We start from the raw sequence: 19,119 nt of genomic DNA, 5'->3' as shown, positions 1-19,119 counted from the left end.
CAATAGAGTAGCATCGCAGCCTCACGTACTTGCACAGGCTCTCACCTAACTCAGAAATTGCTAACTTCCATGCACGCTAGGAGTCTGCAGCGTACGGCATTGCAGTGGCTAATTTATGCACGCCCCTGCAACGGTGTCGGAACGCACAGGGTCACCTGCATTTCGCCGACCACCCCGTCACCTCCCACAAACCGCACTTATCAATCACTCTGTGATGGGTCTGCGTAGTCACTGCGATCGCATCGGCCGGTTCGCACAAGCGCAGAATGAAACAATCGCCCAATTGCATGCGTATTAGCAACTGCGTTCCATGCTGAATCAGGCCCTAAGTAACCATTGATAAGAGTTTATAGGAGTTTTCTTTAATGGGGATGGAAATTGAGCTCTAAGCTCCTACTAACCACTCCTCGGGGGTCAGAGTCTCACCTGTGTCCTGCTCCCAGGCCAGTTCATGTGTTTCCTTTTTGGGGCTGGTTATGGGAAAGTGATAAATGCTAGAAATATGTCTCTTAGTTGTCTGGGAGTGTCTGCAGAGCGATTCTATGGGAGTGCAGTTGGTCATCGCCTGCGTTTCTATGCCGTTGCAATGGCAATTCGCCTCCTTTGCACCTACTTGGATTGACCCCGTAGTGTACTAAGTACTGTACTTAGGATAAGTATTTTCTGTTGCTAAGGAATTGGTATAAAGCAGCAGAATAAGCATAACTATGGTGGTGCAAATCACTCATACAGGACCTCTGTCTTCTGCCTTTCTACCAAGATTACATACAATTTTCCATCTTAATTTACTAATAGTTATACTTTTAATATATTTTTTTTCTCAGGATATCAATCATGTAAATGGTTCGGAGGCAATGGCTTACTTGAGTAGCATGTGCCAGTACAGGAATGGCATCATATCTGCTTTCATGTGGAACATCGTTCTCCTCTCCTTGCTTTGGTCTATAGGAAAAGTCTCCAGGGGTTGCTGATCATAGTCAAACTCTGCCAGAATCACTTTGTTGTAGTTAGTCACCAGTGGACATGAAGTGTATCCGTCATACTGCAGACAATGGAAACATTGTCATTACTGCAATGTTACCCTTCAAATGACTAATGTTACCCAAGACACAACGTTATACTCCCAATCTGTACCTATTTGATGAGAAAATTAAACATTCTTTCTTTTAAGTATAAACAAGTCAACTGAAATACCATATTTTCCTGTGAGAAAGCTGCTGGGTTTAAATGTTTGTCCGCTTCTGCAGCATTTACCATGCATGTTGGTGAGGGGTTTGGTACGGGGTGCCGGCTTTCGGGATCCCAGCGGTCAGAATCCCGACGCCGGCATCCCGAAAGGGTTAGGATACCTGCCTAAACCTAACCCTCGGTGTCTAACCCTCCCCCTGGTGCCTAATCCCTAACCCTCCCCCAACCTTGCTACTTACCTTCAGAATTCCAGCGGTCAAGATATTGACTGTATCCCGTTGGTGAGATGTTCACACTTTTTGCCAGCCTGGTTCCATTCAGTACACATAGCTAACATGTCCTCATTATTGTACCTACCCGGCGACATATCTGCCGGTCCAGGGATCTGCAGTCCGAGCGGCCGATTGGAAAGGCAATACACACATACCAATATGCCACTCGATGTGTCTGTGCTGACATCACAACTAGGCGGGCATTTAAATTTGCCCATCCAGTTGAGATGTCAGTCACAGACAGATCCCTGCAGCAAGTGGTCGATCTGTTGCCTATACACACAGCCAGACGTGCCACTTTATCTGCAAGATATATCTGCTGTGCTGCAGGACAGATGCGATATGTCTGAATGATGTCGTTCACAGATATATTGTCTGTACACACCCGCCCATGTACCTTGAGATATGTCGTAATTGGCTGATTGAACAATATATTGCATAGTGTGTAACCAACATAACTCTGTTCCTAGCTATAACCACTACAAAGCATCATGACATTCTCGCCCTGTTATTGCAGACAAAGCTGCGCTACAGTGACATTTTGCTTACACAAAACCTATCACCAGCACTTTCATTAGACACAGGAGAGTGGTTCTGTGTACAGGAATAGCACACCGTACCTTAGAGCTTTAATGGCCAGGAATACATTCCACCAGTTACCAACAAATGCAGTTGAGAGCTGTAATTAACAGCCCACTACCAGTGCTGAAAGAAATTAGACGTAACAATAGATAAAGACCTGCTCCAGCCACAAGGGTGCATTTCTGCATCATTCTGGCAACTTGGATTTGTGCAGCTATGGTATATGTGTGCACCAGAAAGATGGAAGACTAAAGTGTCACATGATTATGATTTTTTTTTTTCTTCAGTTTTCCATTTTTTTTTTCAGTTCTTCAAGGAATGTGCCGTTTGTGTGTTATTTTCTATCATCTAGACTCAGGGATATTACCCATAGCATGGACCCCTTAACAATTGCCTATAATCAAGCTCTGAAACCATAAGCTTAGCCGGCTAGTATGACTTCAAAGAGACTAACAGCATCCCTCTTAATGCCTTTGGCGAGAATATGGGCTGGACAGCGTGGAGCTAGACTTCTGCTACTAACAATCGTACTTGGGGGGGAGAGGGATGTAAATCTTATAGAGAGATAAAGTGCAGACGTACGCTTTGACACTTCTGGCCAAACATCTATTACTTGTTTAGCACTCAAAATACAAATATCTTGCTTTCAATAATAGACAATATCATGCACTTTACATACCTTGGCTGTGGAAGATTGGTGTTTCATCACCAGAGAAATAGTTTTATCCAGTACCGCTGACTGGGCAGCTGCAAACAAACACATAATGTATTTGGACCCTTCTCATACAGGCTTATGGAAAGTTACTAGTACATGGCAGAACATTGTCCAACAATCAAAAATATATATGGAAGAGGCTTCTTATGCTTCACTGTGTGTACTGACAAAACAATATTTCTTGTAGAAAACAATTTTTTGTCTATATATTTGTAGTAACAGCTCATTATGACTTGCCCAACCTATTTCTTGGACATTAACCTCTCTGTACAATATTTCAGGGGTACAGGAGGTCACTGACTAGTGACCTTACATGACCTTCACAGAGGTTTCTATTAAGTTACAACTAACCTTCTTTAAAGGGAGCAGTCAGTGATGTTATTTATTTAAGAACAGACAGCTCAATACATAAATGTGACCTTAATGAGACCTGCAATACTATATATTGTAACAATTCTAGGTTGAAAATAGACATCATATTTAACATTTTCTAAGTCCTAACTGTGCTGATCCAGGGGACACAATGCTGGTTTTAGCTCTAATGACATACATACAATTAGATGCAATAGTCATTTAGAAAATGTACTATGACATCCATAACGTTAGAACATACTGTAAGTACGAAGTGTTTATTATCAGTCATGTAACATGTCCATGCAGTGGAGAGATAAGCAGTGTTACACTGCAGGCGGCAGACAGATGCAGAATGTATTATCAATATATGTACAGGTTTACACAGAAACTACATAAGCTGTTTTTATTTCATCAGACTACAGACCATCTTATACAAGATTTATAGTATTTTCTGATCCAGAACCCACTGACGTGTTCCCACAAGTTTTCAGACACGATTGTAAACTACACTTCGTATATTAGTCATTTTTCAATCTGTTTGATCTACTTATTACTGTCAATCTCATTGTTTTTTATTACTATTGTCAGATATTTCACTATATCTATATATCCTTTTTATTTAAACTTTCTATAGTTTTTATAGTTCACAAGTTAGCTGTATGTTATTAAATTATTTTGTATACTCATTCATACCTTCATGCCTAACCCATCACATCTTCTTTCACTATAACTTGGCTACACTTCGAGTTTCCCACTACGGACAACCCACCAACCACCTTTTTATATTATCCGGCATTTTAGCAGCACGATTGGTTGTTGTAATTGTCAGCATTACTGCCTCACAGCACTGAGGTCTTATTCCCAACAACAACCCTAACTGTGTGGAGTTTGTATATTCTCCCTGTGCTTGTGTGAATTACCTCCGGGTCCTCCAGTTTTCTTCCACACTCCAAAAATATACTGGTAGGTTAACTGGCTCCTGGCAAACGTAACCCTAGTGTGTATGTGTGTACATATGGTAAGGAACATGGGGTTAGATTTAGAGATGGACAGTATTGCACAGCCACAGGGAAGTGGCTGTACAATACCATCCGACTCCTAATGCAGCAGGAGGCATCTGTACGAAAAAGACGCCTCCTGTCAGCATCAGTGATCTTAGTGCAGCGTCTGTAGACGCTGCCTCCGGATCACCTTCGGTTGCTGCTTTGGCTAGGCTACATAAGCTGAAACTTACTTAGCCTGGCTGTCGGAACTGTACAGCCGGGTCCAGGAAGTCTGCATCTGACGACGCAGGCCCTGGCCTCAGTACTACTACAAAATAAGGATGGCACGCCACCATTTTGTAGAACGGTCCTTATGTCCACCCCCCAAACGCTGCAGCATGTTAGTCAGACTGTAAGTGATCACGCAGGACCCGTTCTGCACATGCGCAGACCCCCAACAATCTGAGATGTACGCAAACCATCGGCTTCGCGTACATCTCTGAATCAGGCCCATAGGTTGTAAGCTCCACTGGGGCAGGGACTTATGTGAATAGCCAAATATTCTGTGTAAAGAGCTGCATAACATGTGTGCACTGTATAATAACTGATAATAACAACTAAGCAACACTTTTATAAAATAAGACACAGATAGAGCCTTGTTATATTCAGGAAGGCAAGCTCTACAATTATGCATATAATATAGACAGCATAGTGGCACAGTGATTAGCATTGCTGTCTCAGCACTGAGATCATGGGTTAGATTCTAACCAGGGTATACTTGGTCTCTCCATATCTAGTTCCTTCGGGCACTTTACTTTTGTCCAAAAACATACTGGTGGGTTAATTGTCTTCTGACAAAAAAAATGAACCCTGGTGTATATATATGTGTGTACATGTGGTAGGGGATATAAAGAATATTAAACGTACACTTAAAGTACAACATTTTCTTACCGACAGCAGCTGCTGTTTTTGATGTTGGTAGGTTTGTGCAGTCACCTATACCAAAAACATTGGGGTACTTCTTATGCTGTAGAGTCTCTTTGTCTACATCCACCCAGCCACCTGCATCTGCCACGGCACTATTCACTAGGGCATCTTGGGGTCCCATCGGAGGGGTTACATGAAGCATTTCATACTGTGTGAATAAAACAGTGGGTGATTTGTACTAATTAATACCATTTACTGAAATGCAACTTACTTGCTGAAAGGCAAATTATAAAAATATAAGCACTTTGGGGGTGATTTAGCTTCGGACGGAATTGCAAAGCTGCACGCAGGCAGCCATACAATTCTGTCCTCGCTAATATGCAAATGCATCCGGCGGTGTATGACACCCCCTGCTGCATTTGTGATCCCAGCACTGCGACTGAGGTCATCATCGATGGTGGACGACGCTGGGCTACTGGCCAGCTGAGTAAGCTGAGGCTTGCTCAGGCTGGCCGGGTAGCGAGGCCAGGAAACTGCGTCCGTAGACTCTGTCCCTGCCCTTTTCACTCCCCGGGCTAACAGGCCCACATTTTCTGGGAATGCCAGCCTTCCCCGCCCCTTAAATGCCTCTGCCTGGCAATCAGGCAGAGGCATAGAAGGGGCTGCGTGCGATCACATTTGCAGAACGGGTCCTGCGCAGATTCCCGATAATCGGGAAACACGTGCAATGCTGAATGAGACCCTTTTGTTACAGTACATTGACAATCATATAAAACAGGTATGCGCTTAAGGGCCGTATGTCAATTAGTTTCGCACCCGCGATACTTTTTCGCTTGCCGGACTTTTCGCCTACATTGCATGTTTGCATGCGGAAAAGTATCGGGCACACTCCCGCAATTCCTCTTATTCAATTAGAAAGGACGCAAAAACGGCACCCGGCGAAACTGAAACAGTCAAAGTCAGTCAAAAATGGGGAACTCAGCCTGACACCCCCCAAAAGCTGCACTAACATTAGGGATCACTATAGATGCCCCAGATTAGCCCTAATTAAGGTATTTGGGGTACTTAAGTTGTGCCAATTAGCGCATTAATTTTTATGAGAAAATAACTACTCCCAGCAAATTTTGGGTACATGAAAATGGGTGCTAGCATATTTTTAAGTTGCTAAAGTGAAATGAAGGACTTAAAAATCCACCTTCCGCAAGCACCTGCAATAAAAAAAACACCTGCCCCATACTTGGGGACCCCCTAGAAGTTTATCTCCAAACTTTGCACTTTTTCGCCCCCAAAATGAAAGTACTTTTTCTAAAGTCTTTTTTAAAACAGTATCTTTGGGAGACTGCAAGGGTGGAGGGGGGTTTCCAGAAGTTTGCACCCAAAACCGCAAGTCTGCACTTTTTTCCGCCTGCTATTCATAGGTGAAACTTTTCCGACGATTACATTGCATTGACTTTTCGGGTACACGAAAAGTCTTTGGAATTGAATATGGGTATAAGGTTTCTCCTGGCGAAATGACATCATCCGTGATACTTTTCCGCGGATTCAGACTTTTCGCCTTTAATTGAATACGGCCCTAAGTGTGTATTAGTTGGTTGTTTGTTTGTTTTTGCATTTCCCTATTTACTGAATGTGGAATAGTCTCACAGCAAATGTGTTGGGGCACATAAAATAAAACAAAATAAAAATAAAATGCATGAAACAAACATGGCTATTGTTAAAGCCTCATTCAAAGCAGATCAAAGATGACCTTACACCAAAGCAACAATCAATATTTCAAAGATGTTTAATATGCTCCAGAATACTGTAAAATGTTAAAGAAATGTAGAGAATATAAACTGTACAATTGTCTAGAACAGATGCATCTCCATAGCACATTAGAGGAGCACGTTATGGAGGAATATGATGGCTACTCTGACAGAATTCATGTCCTAAGGCAAAGACGGGGAACCGTGATATTGGGAGAGTGGTGAAAAATCAAAACATTACTAAATCATTATTAAAGAAGAAACTCACATGTACAGCCATGGCCAAAAGTTTTGAGAATGACACAAGTATTGGTTTTTACAAAGTTTGCTGCTTCAGTGATTTTAGACCTTTTTGTCAGATGTTACTATGGTATACTAAAGTAAAATTACAGGCATTTCATAAGTGTCAAAGGCTTCTATTGACAATTACATTAAGTTTATGCAAAGTGTCAATATTTGCAGTGTTGACCCTTCTTTTTCAAGACCTCTGCAATTCTCCCTGGCATGTTGTTAATCAACTTCAGGGCCACATACTGACTGATGGCCGCCCATTCTTGCCTAATCAATGCTTGGAGTTTGTCAGAATTTGTGGGTTTTTGTTTGTAAACCTGCCTCTTGAGGACTGACCACAAGTTCTCAAAGTGATTAAGGTCTGGGGAGTTTCCTGGCCATGGACTCAAAATTTCGATGTTCGATCTGGAGACCCTTTCTCAAATTGTGGACCATATATCCTCCCCCGGAGGATCCCCCAAATCAACCTCCCATTATAACTCATACTTTGGAATTGTGGGTTCAGTAGAATGCAGTAGCAGGGTGTATAAATATGAAATCATACCTGTCATAAGGGATTTATTGAAACATAATCATTCTAACAAGGTCATAGCGTGGGAGGGCCCCGAACAGTGGAGAGATGTAACAAAGTCCTTCAGCTGAAGATAGGTAAAAATATTTACATCCAGGAACACATTCAGTAAGCTTTATCCTTCAATTTTAGTTTAAGAAAAATCAGAACCAAAAATTTTACACATACAATAAGATTTTTTTTCTGTCACCTGGTAAACTTTGGTCTCTCCTGGATTATCAAGGTTCTCAAACACGGCTTCCTGTTTGTCTGCCCGCACTTCAATGAGGTTGTGTTTGTAGTTGACCTGGATATCCCGCTTCTTGATTATATCTAATAGGGCATCAGCGTATTTCTTCACCCCAAATATGACACCCAAGGACGTGTTGAAGTAGAAGTTGGCATCAGATCGTTTTCCTGTCTATGGGTGCAAAATATAAAGACTACTTTGAAAATGAAATTCTTCCCTCTTCCCGTGGCTGATATGTCTTAGTGCACTGGGCAGCAGGGAGGAACTAACGTGCAAGAGTGCCCTCTATGTATACTAGCAAAGCTATATATATGGATTTAATGATATTCTGGCATGATAAAGATGGAAACTGAAAATATATATAATTGTGTTATTAGTTAATATTTACTGTATAAAAGTATAATACAATGTCCCTGCTTGAATCATAGTCCTTTTGTGCTCACTCCAGAATTTTAGAATGTTACATTTTCCCCAGTATGGTGTAATTACTGATATATACATTTGAACTGATGTTGTGTCATATTAAATGTAGTTACACTTTTAAATGTATTTCGTTAATTAGAAAACAAGCCACGTATTATTTTATTATAATATATCCTTTCCCTTAACATATTAGATAATACATCAATTTAGACTGCATGTGCCACTGTTGCTTTTGCTTAACTCCTAAGTGACAATAAGGTTATTCTTGGTTGTGTGATGCACTGTTAGTACAGAGCAATAATGGACTCATTTCTGTAAGTAGCTAAAATATTACAAACAGGCAAGTTTTATCTTGTTAAAGCATTCATAGAGGGTCCTAAAACCTCTTCACCTGCTTTCACTTTCAACCATGCACCAGAGAAAAAAGCTAATTGCTGATTGGTTGCTTTGGATCTGCAAATTCTGCACCTTAATACTTATACTTCTGGGACTATTGTAGGGACTCAATTGTGGTACAAACAAAATGTGTTTCTGCATGAAACAAATAAACCTTGTGAGCCTTGAGTAAACAGATGTGTCCTTGCACATTTCTTGCAGCCCCTCATGCTAGGGCTGGGAGTCTTTTTTGCCAATGCGATGCCACTTGGACGGACCAGGAGACTGTGCTGATTAATTTGATATTCAATACTTGTATATCTGTATGTGACTGGATCTCTGAATTAGCATACTAAGTGCTACGATGCAAAAGCCGCAGCTGTTTTTCATGACAAGATCCGTTTACAGACTCAATCACACACAGATATACAATTGTCGCATATCAAATTATTCGTCTCCTGGTGCGTCCTAGTCACATCACATTGCAGTTACCTGGCCTTGCAAGCCGGCTAGCCTGAGTAAGCTGAGGCTTACTCAGCTGGCTGGTGGCCCGGTGCTGTCCACCATTGCGACCAATGGTCGTGATGTGATCTCACCAAGGTAGCAAGCTGGGATCACCATTAAGCATATATAGCTTTGCAAATAATGCCAATCCTCCAGATCCATCTCATGCATTTTTGTACACATGAGACTAACCATCTGGCAGAAGGAAAAAAACAAAATGCAGGGACAGGCTATGGTTCACATCTGTTAATAGGGCAGGAGCCTTTGTGTTGCGAATGACATTTGTAGCACTCCTGCCTTTTACATTATCATTAGAGAGTTTTCTGTTTTCACTTTGCTGTGAGAAAAACGGGACATCCAATTTATATTTATTTAAAAAAAAATTGTCAAAATTCATCCCTTACTGTGCCAACTGGCCACATGTCTCAGAACGTGTGTGCGTATTACCATATGTGCCTTTTCCAGACTTAAATGATCATTTTTGATGACTGCAGGTCTTCTATCCTGGTTGGTGGAATTTTTATATTCTAGAGCGAAGTTCTCAGTAGTTGTTAAATTGTGAATGCTCTTTGCAGTGGATGCAGACATATTGTGTTTTCGAACATTAATCATGCAATCATTAGGCACGTTGACATTTTAAAGGATCATTTTTAATATCTTTAATCGATCTGGCTGTTACTTTCTCCTGCTGCCGCCCATCAGCCATGGCTGATATCTAACAAGCCTATTGGCAGCCTGCAGGCTCCAGATCCTCCAATACAATGCCGTGTGTCTCTTTGGATAAAAATTCAAGAGAAGAGTAATTTTTATTTATTTCTAAGTGCTACAGATTGTGTGAGGTGAACTTACTTTTCTGAGGTATGCATCAGATAAATACATGATTTTCTGTGGAGCTCCTGCACATTTCACTGGTGTGTTGGGGAAGGTGAATATGGCATTTCCCTTTTTGAAGTCTTGAAGAGCTTTCCAAGTTTTTTCAACCGTTTTTACAGAGTAGTTGGAACCAATTTTGGGATAGTTAAATCCTTCTGGCAGTCCTTTGACCTTTAGTATACAAAAATACAGAGTCAATGCAAATTCCAAACACTGCCCAGTGCGTTATTATTATTACCATCACTTTCCTCATTTTAAAAAAAATCTTTTTAGTAAATTTCTTCTCCTAAAGTGGTAAACAAGGACAGATATAGCGAGTGCCCATAAAGGAACAGTTAATGGACTGAAAGAACCACTGAGTAGGAGGCACAATGCTGGAAGCTACACGATTTTTAAGAGAAGGAAAATAAAATAATGGGCAGTGCTGTGTCCTCCATACACAACCAGGACTGGCCTCTGCTAAGTTTGTTTCGCTATAAATACTATAGAGAAGGATTTCCCCTATATATATATATACTGTAGAGAAGGCTTTTATGCAAATATCACCTTAGAAATTTAGTGTTTAAACATGGACATTATCGGGGCGATTCAATTCAGTGTGATTTTGAATAGCGGCAGGAATGAGTTCCCTGCGCTAATAAATTGTCCCCATCGCGCCCTGCACTTAAGTTGGGAGATGCAGGTTATGGCGCTTAAAGCTGGTTGTTTAGTCACGGTAACCTGCACTCTCCATCCTAAGTGCCGTCCGTGATGCTGTTAGCACATGCGCTAATCCAGAAAGCCAGCATCGCGACCCTGGTTTAGGCGGATTTCTGCTCACACCTCAGGAGAGGCGAAATTATCTAGTCGGGGTTAACAGCGTAGCCAATTGAATAGCTCCAGGAACTCCTTCCCTGCGCTATTCAACATCGCACTAAATGGAATCAGCCCCTAGGGGGCGTATTTACTAAGACTCGTGTCTGGCTGAGATTGCATTTCCATGAGAGTTTCCTCTGATTTTCAAACACTGAGAATTACTAAAGGCAAACACTGGTATAAAAACACAATTCTGTCTGCGAAACACGGCCAAACACACAAAAAGTCACCACACCATCGAACCAACTCGCAAGTACTTTCCATAGACCGGAATACAACAAGAGGATTTACCAAGAATTGTGTTTACAAACATGATCATACATGGAGAAAACTCGGGCCAATATAGAAATTTGAAATACACCAACTGCTCAGCAGCATGTTCAGCAGAGGCACTGCACAGGTTTCCATAAAGGGTTAAGAAAAAAAAAAACATGTGTGGTCACCCCCAAAAGTATAACCAGGCCTGGACGACCTCTGACCCTGTTCTGGTACAGAAAAATCCGGGGGAAAACCAACATGGGGTTCCCTCTATTTTCCTATAACCAGCACCAGGGTGAACCAGCCGGGGTGGTAATGGCACAGCAGGCAGGGAGATACACAGCGTGGGGTCTCCCTGCCAAAGCAATCACCAGCCCCAAACTGGTCATCCCAGTTTATTGTAAGCACAATGGCTGCATATCCCGGCTGCATATCCCGACAGCCTGGGACAATGCTGGGACAATGCTGGGACAATGCTGTGCGTACAGCAACGACAGTTACAGTTACAGTTGTCTAAATCGATAGCTGCAGTTGTCAGAATAGCCAGCGCCACTGACCGTTCATACATTGCCACACCAGATTGGTGCCTTATGTAGGTATAGCACCCCTGTCATTCTGATCACTTCCCTGCATTACTACATGCAGGGAACCGACAACTGCAGCACATAACGTGCGCAGTTACCGAAATTACACCTAACACCCCTTCATACAGGGGGTATTTATCAAAGCTTGGAGAGAGATAAAAATACCAACCAATCAGCTCCTGTCATTTTTCAAACACAGTCTGTAAAATGTAAGTTATACCCTTTCACACCTAAATCCCGGGTTCGATGTGGGTTATTGAACACAGTTTGAACCCGTGTCACAGCTGCTTAAACCCCTTTCACACCGTACGTTGGAGCCAGGTAATTCCCGGGTTATCAGAGGTTATGGGCTCATAAAGATGAGTCATCCGCCAATGAGCAGCTTTTAAACATGATGAATAACCTGGGTCGCATCAGACTGCAGCATATCCGAGTCAGTCCCGGGTTCAAACCTGGTTGCGACCTGGGTCAAAGATCTGGGACACACAACCCGGGCTGACCCTTTCACACCAAGCCAGGACCCCAATTGCCCTGGCAATATCACGGATCAGAGGCTCAGTGTTACCACTTTCACACATAAACCCTGGCTTTAACCTGACTTGAACCCGGAACACTGAGCCAGACTTAAAGCCGGGCTTTTCTGTACTTACCCCGGTTCACACATGGGTGACGACCTGAGTTATTTCCAGGTTGCCACCCTTCACATCAGATCCGGGTCTTCCAGTGACCCAGGTCTTCCATCAGGCAGTGGACGCTTGGAGATGATGTAATCTCCAAGCGGCACTGAGTCGGCCAATCAGAACCTTTGAGGTATGTCCCGGGTCATCGCGACCCAGGTTTTGTCATTTACACTACTGATGACCCAGGTCAAACCTGGGAATAACCCTGCTACCGAGTAGGGTCGCAAACCCCTTTTTCACACATAGGGCCGTATTCAATTAGATGCGAAAAGCTGTTTTTTGCAAAAAAGTATCGCCGATTGCGTCTTTTCGCGAGGCAGAAACTTTTCGCCGTATTCAATTACAAATAGTTTTCGCGTAAGGAAAACGCAATGCAGTGTAATAGGCGGAAAAGATTTACCTATGAATAGGTGGTGAAAAAAAGTGCAGAATTGCAGTTTTGGGGTGCAAACGTCAGGAAACCACTCGGCACCCTTGGGACAGGCCCCCAAAGCATAAATGTGTAAAAAAAAAAAACTAAAAAAAATGAGGAACACCACAAAAAATGACTTTGAATATGGGGGCGAAAAAGTGCAAAGTGGGGGTACAAACTTTTAAACTAGCTAAATAGACTTTTGGGGGTCTGCAATTATGGGGGAGAAGTTTTTTTGATTGCAGGTGCTTGCTGAAGGTGCGTTTTTTAAAACTTCACTTTTGCGATTTTAAACCATCTTGCACCCATTTTCAAGTACCCCAAATTTCACAGGACTAGTTATTTTCTCAAAAAAAACCTGCTTAATGCTATTCTTTACCACTTGTGTAAAGACGCTAATTAGAAGCAAATTACAGCACTTAAGTACCCCAAATAGCTTCAGCAGGGCTATTTGGGGACATCTATCTTTATCCCCAATGTGAGTGCATCTTTTGGGGGGTGTCCGGCTGATTTCCCCATTTTTGACAGCATCTTTCGCCTGTTTGAGTTTCGCCGGGACGCGTATTCGCGTCCTTTGGTATTGAATACGGCGAATAGCGGGGGTGCCCCCGAAAAGTTTCTGCGGCCAAAACACGCGATGTAGGCAAAAAGTACGGCAGGTGAAATCTTTCCGACTTTTCACGGCTAATTGAATATGGCCCTAGTCTAGATCCGGTTGGTGCTCATGCACCGCCGAAAACCCAGGTATTTAGGTTATGTGTGAAAGGGGTATGTGAAAGGAGTATAAGGGCGGAATTCAATTGATTCCTGCTCCCATCGCGCCCGACGGAGCTATTCAATTCTTGCTCCTGTCTGGCACGATCAGCTGCCAGCGCTACATTTCAGCTCGCAGCCCCTGGGGGATGAGAGCTGAAATGTGTGAAAACTACTATGACATGTTTGGGCGCCCAAACATCACTTTTCGTGATCGCGCCCAGCACGTAAAGCAGCTAAACCCGACCACTTTGGCCGCGATCAGCACGAAAATCTGGAACAATTGCATAGCGGCCTGCGATCTCCTGCCACTTTAGACGGGAGATGAGGGCCACGAAAACAATTGAATTCCGCCCTAAGAAGCTGAATGATTAAGTACTTTATCTCTCACAATTTTCTCGCTCTCCAAGCTTTGACAAATAACCCCCTGAATCAGCAATATAACACAAAATAAAGCCTGCTGCTGGAAATGACATCTACAAACGGCTTTGGCTGCAAACTGAAAAGTTCAAATAGTACCACCTAGTGGACACATTAAGTAATAACATAAGCAGGCCTATATTTTTGTTTCAGTTCAGACAAACTTTAAAATAACATCTGCCGTTCTAGAATATGATTACAAACATCTAAGAACCTTTTTTTCTGATATCATGTTTTGTACAAAACTTACTTGGAAAAAATATTAAATACAAAAGTAAAACAAGAAAGATGATACCTCTCAATTAACAGCAGATGTTATATCCATCACACTACCTACTTTATTACTACTGCCTGCTTAGGTGTTGAAATAGTTTCCTGCCCAAAGAACATCTTCTCCCTATTTGTTCTAGAAGGAAGAAAACACTCACGTAATATGGAAATTTCTAGGTAGAACCTACTTACTCTACAGTCTCATGGATTAGACACCGGCAGGAAATTGGTACCTTTTAAATCTCTTATTGTTGTTCATGAGAACTAGCTTTGTTAATGAAAAACATACTGGGGTAGAGTTATTTTGAAAGTGAAGAATTGTCTTCCACCGTCTGTTTCGGGTAGGGGAGATAGTAAAAATTTATTATTGGTTATATCAGCAGTGGCCCGTAAAGGTATACTACAGGTGTGGACCCATGCAGATCCCCATCTATTTCTTTGTTCTGGGCTAAACTATTCTTTTGTTTTCTGAATGGAATGGATAGAGACCACTCTGCATAAGGAGACTAAAACGACTTTTATTTCTCCAGTTGTGGGAGGGTTTTATAGACTCCTTTACGTTGGCCTTAAAAGGGAAAATACATTTGTGCTTCTATGATACTTTTTTATATGAAACCTGCATTTGACTGTATGATCCGCCCAGGTGGGATCTGTTTCTTTTTGGGTCTCCTTTCCCGTTTTATTTTATTGGGAATTGTTTTTTTTAGGGGGGTGTGCTTGCCATGTTTAGACTGCTCTGGATATTATGTGCCATTTTTTGCTTTTGCCTTTTGATGGAAATTATTTTCTTTTATAATTTTTTATTTTAAATGGTCAATCAAAATACAAATAAATACAGAAAAAAGGGGGCAACATAAGCCCAATACAGACCAGATTTTAAGAACAGTAATAAACAGAGATAAAATACTGATCAAATTGATAGAAAGGAAAGGGGAAGAAGGGGGGAGAACACGACACATCATCATAAGGGTCATTGCACAGTAAGCATCTAAAAATAAAAAAGTACAGCAACTTAGTGGGTAAAACAAAAAAGTTGTTGGGAAAACATCAGACGTCACCCATGGGTCCATGCATAGAAGTAGCGGAAGGGGAAGGGGGACTGCGCTCAGCAATTAACCATGGAGCCCAAACTTGAGTGAAAACAAGCCCTCGGTCATGGAGGTAGTAAGTTATCTCCTCCATGGTCGCAATATGCCAAATCTGACTCTTAAGTACAGAGAGAAGTGGTGGGGAGGTCTTTTTCCAGTTTAGAGCTATAAGAGATTTCACTGCTGCCAGGATGTGTGCAGCCAGTTTCTTAGAAAATTTGCCAATATCCAGGGGTGGATAGCACAATAAGAATGTCCAGAGATCTTTTGGGATCGGTGCTTCCAGAAGGGAATTTAGGAGGCCATGAACAGAGTCCCAGAAGGGAACAATAATTGGACAGGTCCACCAAATATGGATAATAGTACCCCTGCAGCCACAACCCCGCCAACAATCGGGCAAAGAAGATGGGAACATTTTATGAAGTCTCTCAAGAGTATAATACCACCAATAATAAATTTTGTATACAGTCTCTTTAAATTTGGTTGCCACAGAACTTTTGGCTATCCCCAGTCTCATGTCATCCCTGGCCTCATCATCTGGAGGCGGTCCAAGATTTTGTTCCAAAGCAATTTTGTGGGGTCTAAGAGGAAAGGGTAGCATCTAAGAGGAGACCATAAAGCTGGGAAATGACACCCTTAGATAAGGGGGTAATGCCTACAAATATTTTCAAATGAGGTAAGGGCTCGGAGAACAGAGCGTGGAGGTAGCGATTGTAAAAAATGGCGAGCTTGAAAAAATGTAAAAGGGTTAAGTGTCTGGAATGGAATTTTTTGTTATAATGCTGATAGAGATAACCATTGGCCTTGATCAGAGAAATCAGTGGGGAATCTAAGCCCTACATTAATCCAAATACGGAACCTCAAAGTAGAGGATCTAGGATGAAACAGGGGATTATGCCAGATAGGAGTTAAAGGGGATGCTGGGGAGGTAAGATTAATTTTGTGTGAATGGAGGTCCCAGAGTTTGGAATTAAATTTGATAGTAGGGAGTAGTTTGGAAGCAGAAGGTCGGTGTGCGGGTGATATGCCCCATAAGGAAGTTAAATCTGGGAGAGTAATATAGGCAGATTTAATGTCCAGCCATGAAGTAGAGCCTGGAAAGAGTATGAAGCAACAATATGGGAGAAATGGGAGGCCAGATAATACAGTTTGACGTTAGGGAAACCTACAGCCGACCTTTCCAAAACTTTAACTGCAATTCTTGGGTTTCTGTGATTCCAAATAAAGCGAACAAGGGCTTTTTGAATATTACTTAGGAAAACAGTGGGAAGAGAGGGGAGAGTTTGAAAAAGATAGAGCCATTTTGATAAAATATTCATTTTGACAGCTATGATCCTATCCAGCCACGAGATAATAAGGCGATTCCAGGAGGTTAAGTCGACCTGCATTCTGGAAAGCAGAGGTGGAAAGTTTTCGCGAAAGAGAGACTCAAAGTGGGAAATCAAGTTAATCCCCGGGTACTTGATCTTTTTGGGTTGCCACTTAAAATTAAAATTAGCTTGGAGGTTTTCAGCATCCCGCAGGGAAATATGGAGCAACATGGCCTCTGATTTGGAGCAATTCATTTTATAGCCTGAGACAGTGCTATAGGACTGAAGGACAGAAAAGAGGTTGGGGAGAGAAGTTGTCGGTTGGGTCAGAGATGGAAGAATATCGTCAGCGAAGAGAGAAATCTTAGTCTCTAAAGTACCCACTCACACCCCCCAAATATCAGGATGGGATCTATGTGAGAGGCAAGCGGTTCGATTATAATAGCAAACACCAAGGTTGATAAAGGGCAGCCCTACCTTGTGCCGTTACTAATATTGACTGGGCCAGAAGGGACACCATTAATCAGGACTGTAGCAGAGGGGGTAGATTATAGCAGCAGGAGACCAGTGAGGAAGTCACCAGTTATGCCATAGGCATCAAAGAGCAGACGTCATAAAACTCCAGAAGATCCTATCAAATGCTTTTTCAGCATCTAGAGAGAGTAAAATAGTAGGGGTTCCCCATGAGATCGATATATGAATAAGATCAATAGCACGTATGGTGTTATGTCTGGTTCGACAGAATTGTAGCAAATATTTTCAAATCTGAATTAAGGAGGGTGATAGGCCTATAGCTAGCACAGTTAAGTGGATCTTTGCATTCTTTGGGGATCACCACAATTCTAGCTTCCAGCATTTCAGAAGGGAAAGGGTTGCTCTGGAGAACCCTATTAAAAAGGTTATGAAGATGAGGAACGAACAAGTCTGAGAATTTTTTGTAATACGTGGCCATAAATCCATCAGGACCCGGAGATTTGCTTGTTATTTTTAGGTTTTATAGTCTGTTCAATCTCCTCAACCGATATCTCGGTGTTAAGGTGTCCTATAGCACTATGAGACAATTTTGGCAGATTGGATTTAGCAAGAAAATTGGAAATCAACTCCTAGTGAGACAGAAGAGATGGGGTGGCTGGAGGGGGCAGATTATACAGGTCAGTGTAGTAAGACTGAAAGGCGGATTTAATGGCTGCAGGGTCGTGAACCAACTGGTGGTGAGATTCACGGATCAAAATAATATTTTTATGGGTCCTGGCAGATCGGTGTGGTGATGCAAGAATTTTATCCTCTTTATGCCCCTTCTCATAAAAGGTCTGGTGAAGCCATTTAAGGGGTTTGGACACCTGTTTGGAAAGAAGCAGATAAAGTTCGGACTTAGGTCCTGATACAGCAAGGAACGCACAGATGCAGACGCATGCAATCAGACGATGTTCGCAGTCTGTGCATGCGCCTGGGTCACAGTGCGCGAACCGCTCACTGCGTCCGCAAAGCGAGTGTAGTGAATACACAGACCCAGTGAAGTGATTGACAGGAAGTGCCGTTTGTGCGTGGATACGGGGAGCGGTTGTTCCCGATGTTTTATTAGCCTTGCGCATCAGTACGGACTTTAGCAAACAGTAAAGGGGGCGGCATTATGTAGTGCTGGGCGTCTGCATATTTGTGCTGAGAGTGCCGTGCGTATGCAATCATAAGCATATTCTCGCAGCTGCTGGGTGCGTGCATCTGCATCCGTGGGTTCCTAGCTGATTCAGGCCCTAAGTCGCCTGGAGTTCCGACAAGATAGTAAAATCAGGGGATAATTTATGTTGCGATTCTAGGATGTGAAGTTTGATGGAGAGTTTATTAATCTGGGTGAGAGATTCTTTCTTGCGTCTGGAGGCTACGCTGATCAAGTGCCCCCATAGAGGATCGTGCCGCCCATAGGGTAGATCTAGAGGTATCTGGGGTATCATTTAGAGCAATATAATCAGAAATTTGTGTCCGAAGTTGGGATACTATCTCGGGGTAGTAGAGAGACATTCAGACGCCACGTCATAGGTCGAGGACGAGAGTGTAAACTTGAAATATCAAGATATAGGGGAGTGGTCAGACCAAAGAAGCAGGTGAATATTAATCGACTTGAGATTTAAAGCGAGCTCGTGGCTGAGCAGGATCATATCAATATGGGAGTATGAGTTGTGGGGTGAAGAGAAAACGTATAAACACGAGCGGACGGTTCCTTCACTCTCCAAGAATCATAAAAGAGCTGGGATTTCATGAGACGGAGGAGAAACTTAGAATGTTGGGAATCCATTGAGGAAGAGGCTGAGGTAGCAGGAGAAGAACGATCCAGAGTGGGATTCAGAACAGAATTAAAATTGCCAGTGACAATGAGTTCCCCTTGACGCACTCGGGTAAGAAAAGAGTCTAACTTGGAAAAAAATACGTTTTGGCGTTGGTTAGGGGCACAAACATTAACCA

The 19,119-nt window shown here is 42.5% G+C and overlaps 1 protein-coding gene across 3 annotated transcripts in view; it reads right to left on the bottom strand.

Annotated features, from left to right (window-relative positions):
* Positions 1-19,119, bottom strand: part of SQOR (sulfide quinone oxidoreductase) — a 72,195-nt gene that overhangs the window by 3,067 nt on the left and 50,009 nt on the right. For all 3 annotated transcript variants that reach the window (XR_015878430.1, XM_088472818.1, XM_088472819.1), the window contains exons 5-9: positions 10,009-10,203; positions 7,819-8,028; positions 5,046-5,229; positions 2,722-2,789; positions 864-1,042 (exon numbers count right to left, since the gene is read on the bottom strand). Coding sequence is in view for 2 of the 3 variants with exons in the window: in XM_088472818.1 (XP_088328944.1) it covers positions 864-1,042; positions 2,722-2,789; positions 5,046-5,229; positions 7,819-8,028; positions 10,009-10,203 (836 nt within the window). In the remaining variant the exon portion in view is untranslated. The remainder of the gene's footprint in view (positions 1-863; positions 1,043-2,721; positions 2,790-5,045; positions 5,230-7,818; positions 8,029-10,008; positions 10,204-19,119) is intronic.

The sequence above is a fragment of the Taudactylus pleione genome, unplaced genomic scaffold (genome assembly GCF_031769625.1).
Source record: "Taudactylus pleione unplaced genomic scaffold, aTauple2 ptg000129l, whole genome shotgun sequence".
NCBI classification, from domain to species: domain Eukaryota; kingdom Metazoa; phylum Chordata; class Amphibia; order Anura; family Myobatrachidae; genus Taudactylus; species Taudactylus pleione.
Note: the sequence above shows the minus strand (reverse complement) of the source record. Positions and strands in the feature narration are given on the sequence as shown.